This window comes from Penaeus japonicus, unplaced genomic scaffold, assembly GCF_977035675.1.
Source record: "Penaeus japonicus unplaced genomic scaffold, GWHDUDI00000001_assembly GWHDUDI00000042, whole genome shotgun sequence".
Classification (NCBI taxonomy): Eukaryota; Metazoa; Arthropoda; class Malacostraca; order Decapoda; family Penaeidae; genus Penaeus; species Penaeus japonicus.
In genome coordinates this window covers 15,943,872-15,958,856 of record NW_028234444.1, presented here as the reverse complement: position 1 = coordinate 15,958,856, position 14,985 = coordinate 15,943,872, and the positions used below count along the sequence as shown (strand labels likewise).

Below are 14,985 nucleotides of genomic sequence, written 5' to 3'. Positions count from 1 at the left end.
TTATAATCATTATCATTATTATTATTAATATTATCTTATCACTATCATTATTATTGTCATTATCATCATATCTATTATAATCATCATTATTATCATCCTATCTTATATTCTTATTACTACCACTGATATTATGCATAATAGTATTAGCATTAGTGTTATTTTATGAATATTCATTATTGTTATATCATTATCATCATTCAATCTCATTATCATCAATAAAAATCTCTACATTCTTATCAACGTCACTAATTGCCCCATTGACATTAAACATCATTATCATTATTATTACAACCATTAATATTACTAATTCTGTTTAAGGTTATTGATATCATATCATTACAGCTATTTTTACGAGCAGTAGTTTCCTTGTTACATTCATTATCATTATGATAATAATTGGATTTGTCATTACTGGTTCCATTTTCCTTATAAAATTTAATCCAACACTTTAAATGTAAATTTGCTCAAATATATCTCAATAAATATAGTTTTCTGCTCGATATAAGCCCACCTGAGTATTCAAATCATACTTAAATAATCTGAACATTTTCACTCTATATTCTAAACAACTGTATTAACTGTATTTCAAACTAATTGCAAACAATAGATTTAATTATTTGTGACAAATTAAGGAAAAAGATTAAGAATATCGGATTGATTAACTCTCAAAATATAATCTTTATCTTGTGATTTTCTTTTTATTTGAAAAAGAAGTGAAGTCTTACTGATTTAGATTGCTTGAGTTTTAGTTTTCATTCCCCCAAGTTTTCCTCTTTTTCTTTCTTTACAAAAAAGGGAACCAAATTGAGTTTAAATTACAGATAAAACATCTTTAAACAGCTAGTGTAGAATGGGTATTTGAAACAAGGATAATGCTATCAAAATATTATTGGAAGCAACTTAAGACATCTATGAATATAGAATTACATAGATTACGAAATAACAAAAATCCAGAATAGACAGGAAAAGGAAAAAAATCAAGCATGATGAAATCTATAATCATTCATTAAACTTTATGGAAATTATGATAGTTAGCAACAACAGTAATAATGCCAATAAAACCATATTTAAACAGAGCAAATCATCTTGAAAAATGCAGGGGTTTATAACATCATGCTGCTAAACACAGTTCAGGCAATGAAAAAAAAAAGTTGAAATTAAAAATTAAATATCAAAACCAAAATATGGATTTGCAACATTTGTAAAGGCACAATTTTAACAAACACTTCTCCCTTTACAGATTATTATAAGAATATACTACTTGATCACACATCATCATTGTATAACATGAGATGATAAACAAAAATGTTGACTTATTTTCCTACATAGATATTTAACAAAATATCAATAATGTCATTGCTTTTCCTTGATGACTACTTCTCTAGGTACTAATAAAAATTTCTAACTTCACAACACAAGAGATGTTATCACTTTCACCATATCTTTTTCAGTATTACATGTAATGCCAAGAAAGTTATAAATGAAATGGATACAATTGCATATACTGCATTGCAAAGCTATTCATTTGCATCCGTACCTTTCCCTAGTTTCATTTCTTTTATATGCAAGAATTGAAAAATGTAGCATCTCATCACTTCAAAACAAATCAATACAAATTTTTTCTTTGCCTATCAATCTTTCTCACTATAGAGATGTACTCATCACTTTTAAATAAACATTTATATATTTGTCCAATTCATTTTCATGCATCCCATAAAAGCAAGGGAAAAGCTTGTCTAAAATAACTTCCATTATTTGTTCTCTTTCATTATGGTAAATTCTTGAAAAAGCAATGACAGTCAAGAAAGATTTAACAAAATGTAAGACTTCAATTAGTCCACTACAGAAAGATCAGTCTCCTACACAATATATAACTACCCATATATATATCACTTCTATATCTAAAGCTTTTTGATTGCATATTTTACCAAACCCATTTAACTTTTGTCTACAAACTGCAAGAAATGGTTTGTTGTAGGATTAGCTGAAGAACAAAGCTACTCTAACTTTGGCGGAGTGTGCAATGAAGATTTAATGATACTTATCCTCATTCTGAGCCACTTTTTATCTGAAAAACATCCTCCCACTGATCATTTAGGTGTCTTGTTCTTACACAACTAAAGGACAGCAGTGCTCAGAGCATCATGTCCACACAAGATGAGAAAAATGCAATTTTCTGTTCCACTTTAAAATGTAATTACTTTGTCTCCTATTATTCTAGTTTGGACATATGGACACTTTTTACTTTATTTTAGTTGACTATTAAGTTCTGTCCAATGTGCACACATGACTATGAACGATAATTTCTGTATTTGTGGTAGCTCTCCTTCTGGAAGAATTTGAATTTCCTTGAATAAAGTTGAATAACAAAATCACAGAGTCACACTTCCAATTTAGGTAAACATGAAGGTTCATTCAACTCGTGCCCTTCTTTTTTTGAAGAAATGAAGTTGAATGTCTTTTTATGTGCCATTCCACCTAGTATGTTCACCATTTCAACTTACCTACATAACATCATCTCAGTCAAGAATTTGTATTGAAAGTGTAGGGTTTGAAGGTATTTCCAGTTTCACACATTGATCATTAAAGGATGTGCTATATTTTTTCAACAGATACAAAAACAACTTCCTTGCATGCACAAAAATATCCCTTCATGCGACACGAATCCCTGGCCCACCAATGCGTTCATACATACTCAGTGGAATGTGCTCAAATACGAACACTTTCCTTCCCCACACAGAAAAACCTAATCAACAAGGAAACTAAAAACATGCATTTATATAATTTCACATATATTTAATAATTTTTCTTGTGTTTATAATTCTATACAATTTATATTTGATACATCAGAAAAGTAATATTTATTTTATTTTCCATCTTTATAACAAGCAAAGCTTGATCTTCACTTGGCAGGCATTAATCATGATGATTATTGCAAAGCTAACATAATGCTTCTGGCACATGTGAGAGTAATAAATCAAAAACCATGTTATCATGGAAGGGGTAATATGGACAGATTCCCTTCCTGAAGGCAAGTACCGCTTTCATAATTTGTGATTATGATATGGAAAAGAGCAACATGCTCTCTTACAACCCCAGCAGTTCTCCTTGCACATGAAACTGTGCACAGAAGAGCCACTAAACACAGAAAAAAAAAAGGTAGAAATGAGCAGACATACACATATTTTCTACTCTTCAAGCAATGCATATACAAACTTATCAATTATTCAGGACAGTATCTTCAATACAGCAGGCAGTAGAAAATACACTTAAGGAGAGGATGAAAACCTCAAAATAAAAATGACAAGTCTACCCTACATCACATACAACTTAGAAAAAAAGAGGAGCAGGTTACAATACACGTGATATTCATTGGCCATAAGAAACAATAACATTAAAACAGCACCCTCGCATTATCACCAGTGGACCACTGTCAGGACTGGGGAGTGGCAAACCCTCACAGTTCAGTGGTAGAATGAGTTACAAAAGAATCATTACACTGATGGCAACATGAACGGTGAGGGTTTGTGACCTAGGAGCATACTGGGGTACCTTTACTGTGGGGGCCAATGCTGTTGCTGTGGAGGCTGGCCTTGAGGAGGGAAGGGGTAGCCAGTGTAGGGCTGCTGCGGGTAGGGTGCGCTGCCGTAGCCAGGTTGCTGCTGGAAGTATGGGTTGTATCCCTGAGGCATTGGAGTATAGACAGGATAGCTGGAGTACACATAGCCCTGTGGGGTGGGCATCCCTGTGGGGTTCACGGGGTAAGGCAGGTTCTGAGGGGCACCATAGGGAGGGGCCATTGCACCTGCTGCAGGAGGGGCCTGGGGAGGAGGAGCCTGTCCTGGGACTGCTTGCATTGGAGGTGCCTGTGCCATGGGTGGCATCTGGGGTGCCCCTTGGTAGGGGTTGGCTGCTGGGGGGGGAGGACGAGGAGGGGGGGACTTGGCCTGGCCTGCTGACTCTTGATGGTGAGCGGGAGGGTTGGGTGCCGATCCCACATTCTGGTTGGCCAGACCCTGCGTCAGGTCCCGCAACAGCTCCTCCTTCTCGGTCCTCCTGGCAAAGCAGAAGTCGTTGATCTTCGTCTGGAAGTTGACCAGCAACTGTGTGAGGTCGTTGTAGAACTTGGTTCCCTCTGTGAGGTTGCTGCGTAGCTCGATGAAGTTGTCATAGGCTGAGGCGAGCTTCTTCATCATGTCCTCGCGATCACCTCCTGCCCCAGAAACTGCATGGCTGAAGTCCTTGTGGGCCTCCTGGATGTTCTGGACTAACTCCTCTTGTCGCTCTATGCTCTCCTTCACCTACAAGGTACCAAAATTAATTCATTCCTTAGCTAGGAGTACATAATTATCATTCATTACATCTAAACTAAGCAAATTGTCTAGTGGACTTTAATAATAAAATGTATTATATCACTACCTTAGAATTGCATAAAGAAGGAAAAGACAGCCACTAGATATTACGATAACATTTTATTAACCCACTCACGACGGGGGCATTCCAGCCTTGAATGTCACAATGCCAGGGCTTTCGAGCACTTAGGCCTAAATCAATTAAATGGCTGGCACAATATTGTGCCGCCCGGCCACTGGGCTTTTGAATGAGCGGTGCAGAAGTGTACCACCCGTCCAGAGAGGGTTAAAAGATGACCAAGGAATATCTATTCTGTTTCAGAACATACCCCCTCCCCCCAAAAAAAAAGAGAAAAGAAAAATTGCCCTAGAATCTAATAAGGTTAACATTTCTCCAACTCTCACCTGTTTCTGCAGCGGGCCAAAGACACGTCCAAGGCTCTCTGCTGATAATCCCTGCTCATTAATGGTACCATCCTGAGCCAGCGCATTGAGGAACACATTTTTCATATCAACTGTTGCACTCTTCAGCTCACACTCTATTGCATCTCGTTCAGCCTAGCACAAGAAAATACTATTAGTCTAAAATAGAAGAGGTCAAGATTATTCTCATCATAAACATACTTCAGATCCATAAAATTCCAAAGTTAAATATAAATACCTCTTTGCAACAAGATCATAACTTTAGGAACAACAACAACAACAACAACAAAAAAAGAAGGGAAAAAAAGCAAAAGAAATAAAGAAAAAAGCCAGCATACCTTGAGAGTCTCCACATCCTCCATGAGCTTCTTGAGCCTGACAACAGCTGGATCACTACCATCGGTGGTGGAGCTGGCCGAGGGGAGGGCTCCAGCAATGTTCTCAGGGCCAGCAGACAGCAGCTCCATGCCCTCCTTGTGGGACTCATACTTCTCCCGAATGGTTGTGTCCGCGCTCATGGCCGTGTCGATGACTTTCCTATTGGGAGGGGGGGGGGGCAGAGAGTGAGAATGTGAGTCATGGATGAGATGTAGTCTGTTATGAACTATGTGTGATAAGTAATGAGTGAGTGATAAATAATATTCAAAGTAATCAGGGACAGGTAATGAGAAATAAACAACTAATACAGGATAAGTGGTGACAGGCAAGTAATCTCTATGTCTCCTTCCTCTTCTTCTGCTCATCTTCCTTCTCCTTCCCTCCTCCTTCTTATACTCCTACTCCTCCTTCTTATACTCCTACTCCTACTCTTTCTCCTTCTCCTACTCCTTCTCCTATTCCTTCTCCTTCTCCTACCCCTTCTCCTTCTCCTTCTCCTTCTCCTACCCCTTCTCTTACCCCTTCTCCTACCCCTTCTCCTACCCCTACCCCTACCCCTACCCCTACCCCCACCCCCATCCCACCTCAAACCTCATCCCTCACTCACCCCGATCTTCACTACCTCCCTCACCTGTACTTCTGTGCGTTGGTCTGGAAGGTGTTGGTGAGGCTCTCCGAGGGGGTCCTGGTCCAGCGTTCCTTAAACTGGGTGCGCAGCTGGCTGTCCGACTCCTGCTCCTCCTTCAGCTGCCGCTCGCACTCCTCCAGCAGCTCCTTGTTCCTGGTCAAGAGGTCGGGCAGCTCGGAGATCATCTTCTGTAGGGCCTGGAGGTTTAAAATGTGGAGTAAGTAACCGACAAACACCGTTTTGGCAGAAAGAGGAGGATTAGAAGAATAGAAATAGTTGCAGTAGTAGTGGTGATAATAGTAGAGAGGAGGAGGAAGTGGAGGTGTAAGTGGAAGTGGTGGATGAAAAAGAAGATGGAGGAGGAGGAGGAGGAAGAAGAGTAAGAGGAGGAGGAGGAGGAGGAGGAGGAGGAGGAGGAGGAGGAGGAGGAGGAGGAGGAGGAGGAGGAGGAGGAGGAGGATGAGGAAGAGGAGGAAGAGGAGGATGAGGAAGAGGAGGAGGAGGAGGAGGAGGAGGAGGAGGAGGAGGAGGAGGAGGAGGAGGAGGAGGAGGAGGAGGAGGAGGAGGAGGAGGAGGAGGAGGAGGAGGAGGAGGAGGAGGAGGAGGAGGAGGAGGAGGAGGAGGAGGAGGAGGAGGAGGAGGAGGAGGAGGAGGAGGAGGAGGAGGAGGAGGAGGAGGAGGAGGAGGAGGAGGAGGAGGAGGAGGAGGAGGAGGAGGAGGAGGAGGAGGAGGAGGAGGAGGAGGAGGAGGAGGAGGAGGAGGAGGAGGAGGAGGAGGAGGAGGAGGAGGAGGAGGAGGAGGAGGAGGAGGAGGAGGAGGAGGAGGAGGAGGAGGAGGAGGAGGAGGAGGAGGAGGAGGAGGAGGAGGAGGAGGAGGAGGAGGAGGAGGAGGAGGAGGAGGAGGAGGAGGAGGAGGAGGAGGAGGAGGAGGAGGAGGAGGAGGAGGAGGAGGAGGAGGAGGAGGAGGAGGAGGAGGAGGAGGAGGAGGAGGAGGAGGAGGAGGAGGAGGAGGAGGAGGAGGAGGAGGAGGAGGAGGAGGAGGAGGAGGAGGAGGAGGAGGAGGAGGAGGAGGAGGAGGAGGAGGAGGAGGAGGAGGAGGAGGAGGAGGAGGAGGAGGAGGAGGAGGAGGAGGAGGAGGAGGAGGAGGAGGAGGAGGAGGAGGAGGAGGAGGAGGAGGAGGAGGAGGAGGAGGAGGAGGAGGAGGAGGAGGAGGAGGAGGAGGAGGAGGAGGAGGAGGAGGAGGAGGTGGAGGAGGAGGAAGAGGAGGAGAAGGAGGAGGAGGAGGAGGAGGAGGAGGAGGAGGAGGAGGAGGAGGAGGAGGAGGAGGAGGAGGAGGAGGAGGAGGAGGAGGAGGAGGAGGAGGAGGAGGAGGAGGAGGAGGAGGAGGAGGAGGAGGAGGAGGAGGAGGAGGAGGAGGAGGAGGAGGAGGAGGAGGAGGAGGAGGAGGAGGAGGAGGAGGAGGAGGAGGAGGAGGAGGAGGAGGAGGAGGAGGAGGAGGAGGAGGAGGAGGAGGAGGAGGAGGAGGAGGAGGAGGAGGAGGAGGAGGAGGAGGAGGAGGAGGAGGAGGAGGAGGAGGAGGAGGAGGAGGAGGAGGAGGAGGAGGAGGAGGAGGAGGAGGAGGAGGAGGAGGAGGAGGAGGAGGAGGAGGAGGAGGAGGAGGAGGAGGAGGAGGAGGAGGAGGAGGAGGAGGAGGAGGAGGAGGAGGAGGAGGAGGAGGAGGAGGAGGAGGAGGAGGAGGAGGAGGAGGAGGAGGAGGAGGAGGAGGAGGAGGAGGAGGAGGAGGAGGAGGAGGAGGAGGAGGAGGAGGAGGAGGAGGAGGAGGAGGAGGAGGAGGAGGAGGAGGAGGAGGAGGAGGAGGAGGAGGAGGAGGAGGAGGAGGAGGAGGAGGAGGAGGAGGAGGAGGAGGAGGAGGAGGAGGAGGAGGAGGAGGAGGAGGAGGAGGAGGAGGAGGAGGAGGAGGAGGAGGAGGAGGAGGAGGAGGAGGAGGAGGAGGAGGAGGAGGAGGAGGAGGAGGAGGAGGAGGAGGAGGAGGAGGAGGAGGAGGAGGAGGAGGAGGAGGAGGAGGAGGAGGAGGAGGAGGAGGAGGAGGAGGAGGAGGAGGAGGAGGAGGAGGAGGAGGAGGAGGAGGAGGAGGAGGACGAGTAAGAGGAGTAGGAGGAGGAGGAGGAGGAGGAGGAGGAGGAGGAGGAGGAGGAGGAGGAGGAGGAGGAGGAGGAGGAGGAGGAGGAGGAGGAGGAGGAGGAGGAGGAGGAGGAGGAGGAGGAGGAGGAGGAGGAGGAGGAGGAGGAGGAGGAGGAGGAGGAGGAGGAGGAGGAGGAGGAGGAGGAGGAGGAGGAGGAGGAGGAGGAGGAGGAGGAGGAGGAGGAGGAGGAGGAGGAGGAGGAGGAGGAGGAGGAGGAGGAGGAGGAGGAGGAGGAGGAGGAGGAGGAGGAGGAGGAGGAGGAGGAGGAGGAGGACTCACAAATTCCAGAAAAAAACAAACTCCTTGTACTCACATCAGGAACTCTCTCGTGGTAAATGAAATCGTTGTCCTTCACTGCCTCGTCCAGGCAATTCTTGGCCCGGCCCATATTGTCTGCAAACATGGTCAGATCGCCTGATCGCGTTTGCGCCGCCTTAAACAACTCCATGCCTTTGTTCAGACGCGCAATCTCCTCACCCACAGATTTGTCGCTATTGCACACCTATGAAGGAAATTTAATATTAATAATCAACTAGTGAAAAATGTAAAGGATAACAGTAAAAACTAAAAAAGAAACGACTATATCATTTTAATATAAAACAATGGTGTAGTCTCTGCATCAAATATAATGAACTGGGTAAATCAACTCAGGTGAACACCACAGTCATCAGTGGTCTCTGTCTGTCTATAAATCTGTGTGAATGTGAGTGCATGTCAGCATGAGTGAGTGGGTGAGTGATGAGTGATGAGTGATGAGTGATTGAGCAAGTGAGTGAGTGTCTGCCTCCCTATTCATCACTTAAACCAACTTCACCATCCTCTTGCTCTCCCAAACCCTCCACCCACGCACTACCAACGGGAACTCACCCTACTCTGATGATACTCAGCAAGGCCACCGTAGCCCGCCTGCTTGCCAGAGATGCGGGGGATCCATTCCCGGTCCCAGAGCTGCTTGATGCTCTCCCTCTGGAACAGCTTTAGGGTTTCTCCGTACATTTCCTCGCACTGGGCGCAGAGCTTGGCGATGATGGCATCCTTCTTCCGTCCTTTGGGGATGGGAAGAGAGCGAGACAGGGTTTAGGACAAACAGATATACATCAGTGATAATCTTAAATTAACATTTGTAAAATAAAGTAGAACAGGATACACTGAAGGAGTAATAACAAGCCAATGTCATCATCATGCGCATATCCATCTCACACAAACAAACATACATACAAAAGAAAGGTATGAATGAGACTGAATATCTAAATACACAATAGATGTATTTGACACGTTTCGACGGAGGTCTTTCTCAAAAATACATGTATTTTTGAGAATGACCTCCATCGAAACGTGTCAAATACATCATTTGCGTGTTTAGACATTCATATCTTTCTTCTACATTTGTCGCTATGAACTCTGTTCATTCGTACAAAAACTAACAGACACACAGAGCAACAGCCACACTACTAGGAAGATGCACGTGCGCACACATGCACGCACACACACAACACAAATAAAACAAAAGATAAAATAAACAAATAAATAGAGGTGACCCCTAAGCTCACCTCGAATGGCATGGACAGTGATGACCTCCTGCGCCTGTGCCAGCATGAGGGACGCGAGGGCGGACAGGGTCTCGGGCTGCAGGTCAGGGGTTGGGTCCTGTTGCAGTGCCGAGTACACGACCGTCTTCAGGTGTGAGAAGATTCCTGAAGCACTCTGGAATGGGTGGAGGTGGATAAAGAAAGCTAGCCTTGGGGAATTGGTTCAATTTTCACTTCTGTGACTACATTCACATTATAATATAGATAAAAAAATAATTAAGTCTATAATAAAAACAATTAAAATATTCATATTAATAACATTTATAATAACTTTCATAATACTACTACTATTAACAATAATAATAATCATAATAATAATAATGATAATAGTAACAATAACAATAATAAAAATAATAAAACAAAAAACTTTTCAATAATAATAATAAAATATCAATAACAATAATAATGATAAAATAACAATAACAATAATAATAGTAATAATAATATCATTAATAATAATAATAATAATGGATATAAGAGGAAGAAAAGTAAGAAGAAAAAAACACACAAAAACCACCACCAAAAACTAATAAACAAAACCAATAAAAATAAAACAAACATAAAAACAAATATCCAAAACTACACATATATCAAAAATGAAAAAAAAATTGAAACTCTAGAACACCCTCTCACCTGGAAGAGCTTGGCGCTCAGCTTCATCTCGTCCTCTGAGTCTGCGTTCTTGGCTGCCGCGACCTGGCTCTGCATCGCAGCAATGTTGAAGAGCACGCACACCTTCTCGTAGGACAGAGATGACACGGCTGCAAGGAGGAGGAGGAGGAGGAGGGGGAGAAGGGATGAAGAGGGAGTTGAAAAAAAGTTAGATTCTTTTTTTTCTCTCTCTCTCTCTCGTTAACACTCTATGTCTTAGTCTCTTATGGTAGTGCACATGTTTGCTCAGTGTCAATAACTATGATCAATAATACAGTGGTTTAATATTTTTTCATTGCAGGAGGGGGGGAGGAGGAGGAGGAGGAGAGGGGAGAGGAGGAGGAGAGAGGAGGGAGAAGGAAGAGAGAAGGAGGAGGAGGGAGAAGGAAGAGAGAGGGAGGAGGAGGGAGAAGGAAGAGAGAGAGAGGAGGAGGAGGAGGAGGAGGAGGAGGAGAAGGAGGAAGAAGAAGAAGAGAAGGAGAGGAGGAGGAGAAGAAGAGGAGAATGAGAGCAGGAGGAGAAGATGAGGAGAAAGAGGAGGAGGAGAAGGAGAGAGGGAGGAGGAGGAAGAAGAAGGCGGGGGAGAAGGAGGAGGAGGAAGAAGAAGGAGGAAGGAGGAGGAGAGGAGGAGGAGAAGGAGGAGAAGGAGGAGGAGGAGGAAGAGGAGGAGTGGAGGAGGACAAGACGAGGAGAAAGAGGAGGAGGAGAAGGAGGAGTAGGAGGAGAAGGAGGAAGAAGAAGAAGAGAAGGAGGAGGAGGAGGAAGAAGAAGAAGAGAAGAAGGAGGAGGAGGAAGAAGAAGAAGAGAAGAAGGAGGAGGAGGAGGAGGAGGAGGAGGAGGAGGAGGAGGAGGAGGAGGTCTGGTGAGAACTTGGAATGGAAATAACGTCCACTTACTAAGGCTAATCCGCCCCCCGAAGATGGAGCCCTTGTCGAATGCATCTTTCCACTTGAAGGGGATCTGAATCTCTGAAGGGGGGATCTTCGACTCCAAGGCCACTATCTGATCATAATACCTGTGAGAGACAAAAACAAGTTACACTAACTCATTTCCTGCCAAAGCTTTCCCAGATAGTAACTTCCTCTCTCTTTACATACAAGCTTAACTGCCTACCACAAAAACATTCTTCCAATTAGAAAAAAAACATTTATACTTGAAAAACATCATACTGTTATCTCAAAATCCATCCATAAAAAAAATAGCAAAATATAACATTCATTTCAATACCAATGATAATTTAAGTCACTCCACAAAGACAAATTCAAACAACATACCAAAGGTAGCAACATATAGAAATTATTTTCATTTGTTCTATCAGCATCTTAACATGACTAATGTTTTGACAAAAGAAATGATGGTTCACTGGTTGGATATCAAGCATTTCAGAAGAGGTTTGTGTTTGCACATTTTCACGATCGTGTGAAACAAATTTTTTGCCTCGGATACATAACACGAATACAGTCAGTTGTAATAACGAAAGCAATAGGATATTTAATCAAAAGTTCAAACAAAATCCCTCTAAACTTGGTACTACAATAATAAATGCAACTGTATCTAGTACAAAGTCAAAGCAGTCCAAGATTTAAAATTTTCCTATGTTCATAAGAGTATTCCAGATTTTCTGAATATCATCCATTCTTCTGAAATTCTCTGTCATCCAAAACTAGAAATCAATGTAAAATACATATTCAAAAGAAGAAGTTATCACACAGGGTTTGAAATCCTAGTAGTAGTCGTATCTCAGCGCTTACTAATCTAGACCTACTTGATATACCAAAGGAGGCAAAATTTGCATGCTTACTATGACATTTATCATGGCCTTTGCTGTAGCAATGGAAGTTGAAGGTTAAAAGAAGGAAGCCTCCTCAGTGTTACAATTTCAAATATACATAGTAATGTTCATTTTTTTGACTTGCAACGCAAAGTTCATACAATTTCTGGTACAACTATAAATTATGTCACTCTCAATATATGAATAAAATAACTTATTATGTTTATTATCACTTGCTAAAACTGCTACAAATACTATAACTTATCTTAACCTGTTGATACCAAGAACATACATTGCCCATTATGTTTGTTTTTTTAGATAGATAGCTCTACAAGCACTTATTTACCAATCAATTACTAGGCCATTATCATTGCTACCATTATCATTATTAATACTGTCATTACCATCATAACCAAAATCATCATTATCATTACCACCATAATCATAATATTAACAACAATAATAATAGTAATAAAAAGATCATTTCCAAAATTTCAAGAAGTGGAGTAGAGGTAAAGTCCGGTAGGCTTTATCTTAAAATGTTTAGCCTGGCCTGGCAATCATAAGATGTGTGGGCTTTCTATTAATTTCTAGATATATGGTGTCTAATAGGAGTCTACATATCATATTATCAAAGGTCATCATTACTGAAGGAATAAATAGGTTGTAACTTGTTGAAACTTGTTGTAACATGTTGGTCCCATCCTTTTGAGCATTCAGGAGCTGGGGACAAATACCCAGAATAAGACATTTTGAGTCAAAGAGATGTCAAATCCATAATATAAACCTTCATGTGATAACCCCTTAATGAATTTCATCACATGTATACCAACACATCTTAGACTGTAATGTAAAACACTTCAACAAATTGTTATATATCTTTCTGGGCCAAAATATTTCAATCTTAAAACAAACTTAGAGAACACACAAAACAACACTCTTAGTGAAAAAAAAAAAATTATTTGCAGAAAGAAAAGGCTTATTTAGGCCAGAAACTCTATACTCACACACTTAAGATGACTAAATCCTAATAGCCCCAGGATAAGGGAAAAGTTCCTACGCAGTTGATCACATAACAGTAGTCGCCTCGCACAACAATAGCCACAAAAAACGTACAAGCACCTTCCTTGACACGATCTCATATCGACTCATTTTCCAAATAAAGGATTCAGGCAAATTTGCTTTCTGATGCCAATTGTTAAAATATGGCCTAATTTACCGATATGGATTTTTAAACCATTAGCCACGGTTTTAATAAAATATGTATACAGTCATGTGGCAGGTTTTTGTTGTATGGCACTGTGCCATCTGTGTTTACGACCAATGCTGCCTTGACAGCAAATCATGCCATCTGCTATCAATGGTTTAAGTTAATTACTATTATTCACTTCATTTAACTGAGATAAAAATCATCAATTTAAAATCATCTATTTTTTCTTGTGTGTTCCTGGTAACTCTATGCTCTTTAATTGTGATAGTTAAACCAACATGGGAGACAATATAAAGAAACTCTGAAAATCTTATAATGAATAAAAGGATTTTCTATTAGAATTACACTTGTTGATTTAGACTAAAATATTTTTAGAATTGGAATATCACCCCTTTGCAATCCTCACAATGCCCATTAATGATGCAATATAATGTAACTAATGCCCAAAATACCACAAAAATAACAACCTGACTCATACCCTAATAAAAAATCACATAGAACACCTTAATTCCCATTCTCAGACCACTAACAAAGTAACACTGACAAAACCACTTATATATATATATATTTATATATATATATAATAATCACAGAATAACTATTCAACATTCAAAACAACCTCCACGACTTGAACCATCACAAACCCTCTTTCATTTATTCCTAAACATCATCGCCTTCAACCCCCACAAGACAAAATCCCATGACACGCCTCTGTATCATGATAACCACAGAATAACAAAACAACATTCCTTACAACCTCCGCGACTCGGACCCTCACAAAACCCCCTTTCACTCAATCCCAAACACCACCACTTCAACCCCCTACAAGACGAAAACCCCATGAAACCTCTCCCCTCCCCCTCCCCCTCCTTCCCCCTCCCCTTCTCGAGGAGGACCTACCTGTAGACGACGTCGAGGGAGGACTCGTGGCACTCGAGGTTCTTCGCGACGGCATTGGTCCTGAGTTTGGCGAGCTCGTTGATGGCCCCGATGTAGCTCTCCTGCTCGGCCGTCTGGTACCTCGAAGTAATGAGGTTCTTGAGCGGCTTGAGGATCTCGATGTCCGAGGCTTTCTTCTGCGGGACGCCGAAGGTTTCCAGGGTGGCTGACATTGTTCCCCGGGAGATACAAGAGGTTCTGCGGCTCGTTTAGTCTAGTGGCGGCGTTCCTGTGGAAGGGAGGGGGTCGGAGGGGGAGAGTCTCTGGCGCTTCGGTGTTCTTTTCCCCCCTTTTTGGTCCTGGGTTGTGTTTCTCGGTGTTGTTTTCTCACGTCGAGTCCCTTTCATGTGAGAGTGACGTCACGCCTAAACAAATCGTGGTTGACTCGTTTTGGGAGATTTCTTCTTCCAGGTGGGGTTGTCTGGGATTTTTGGGGGTTGGTTTTTCTCTGGGGGAATATTTGGGGTCTTTTTCTGTGTTGGAGGAAGGAGATGATGGTTGTCTTTTTGATATATTGGATGATTTTCATGGGGGAGGTCTAGGTTCTGTTTGTCATTGGATGGCAAGTCCGGTGTCGGTTAGCTAACGGTTTGATATTTTTGATAGTCTTTGTAAAGGAGGTCTGGAGTATTTTTTTCTGTACGTAAGATAATTAATGCATTTATTTTCCTAGTACTTTTCGCGAGAATGATGAGTATCTTAAGAAATTGCTTTACTTCCTCGGTAGACTGGAGACAAGGCACCGGCTAGCCCACGAGCCTTGGGTTTTCTGTGACTAACGTATGAAGTCATTTCCGTTTAAAGATCATTTCTTCATTCTCTTTGATAAATCTTGGTTTAGGGTCATGGGGTGGTGAGTCACT

General features: G+C 42.9%; 1 protein-coding gene across 1 annotated transcript; it reads right to left on the bottom strand.

The window, feature by feature from the left end:
• Nucleotides 1-2,775: 2,775 nt before the first annotated feature.
• On the bottom strand, nucleotides 2,776-14,489 carry ALiX (programmed cell death 6-interacting protein-like protein AliX). Its single transcript, XM_086535019.1, has 10 exons — nucleotides 14,084-14,489; nucleotides 11,099-11,217; nucleotides 10,185-10,312; nucleotides 9,513-9,666; nucleotides 8,830-9,008; nucleotides 7,983-8,464; nucleotides 5,785-6,003; nucleotides 5,114-5,312; nucleotides 4,758-4,910; nucleotides 2,776-4,301 (listed from the first exon to the last, which is right to left on the bottom strand). Exons 1-10 carry the CDS (start codon nucleotides 14,293-14,295, stop codon nucleotides 3,555-3,557), a joined length of 2,592 nt encoding a protein of 863 aa, XP_086391145.1. The 5' UTR covers nucleotides 14,296-14,489; the 3' UTR covers nucleotides 2,776-3,554.
• Nucleotides 14,490-14,985: the final 496 nt, after the last annotated feature.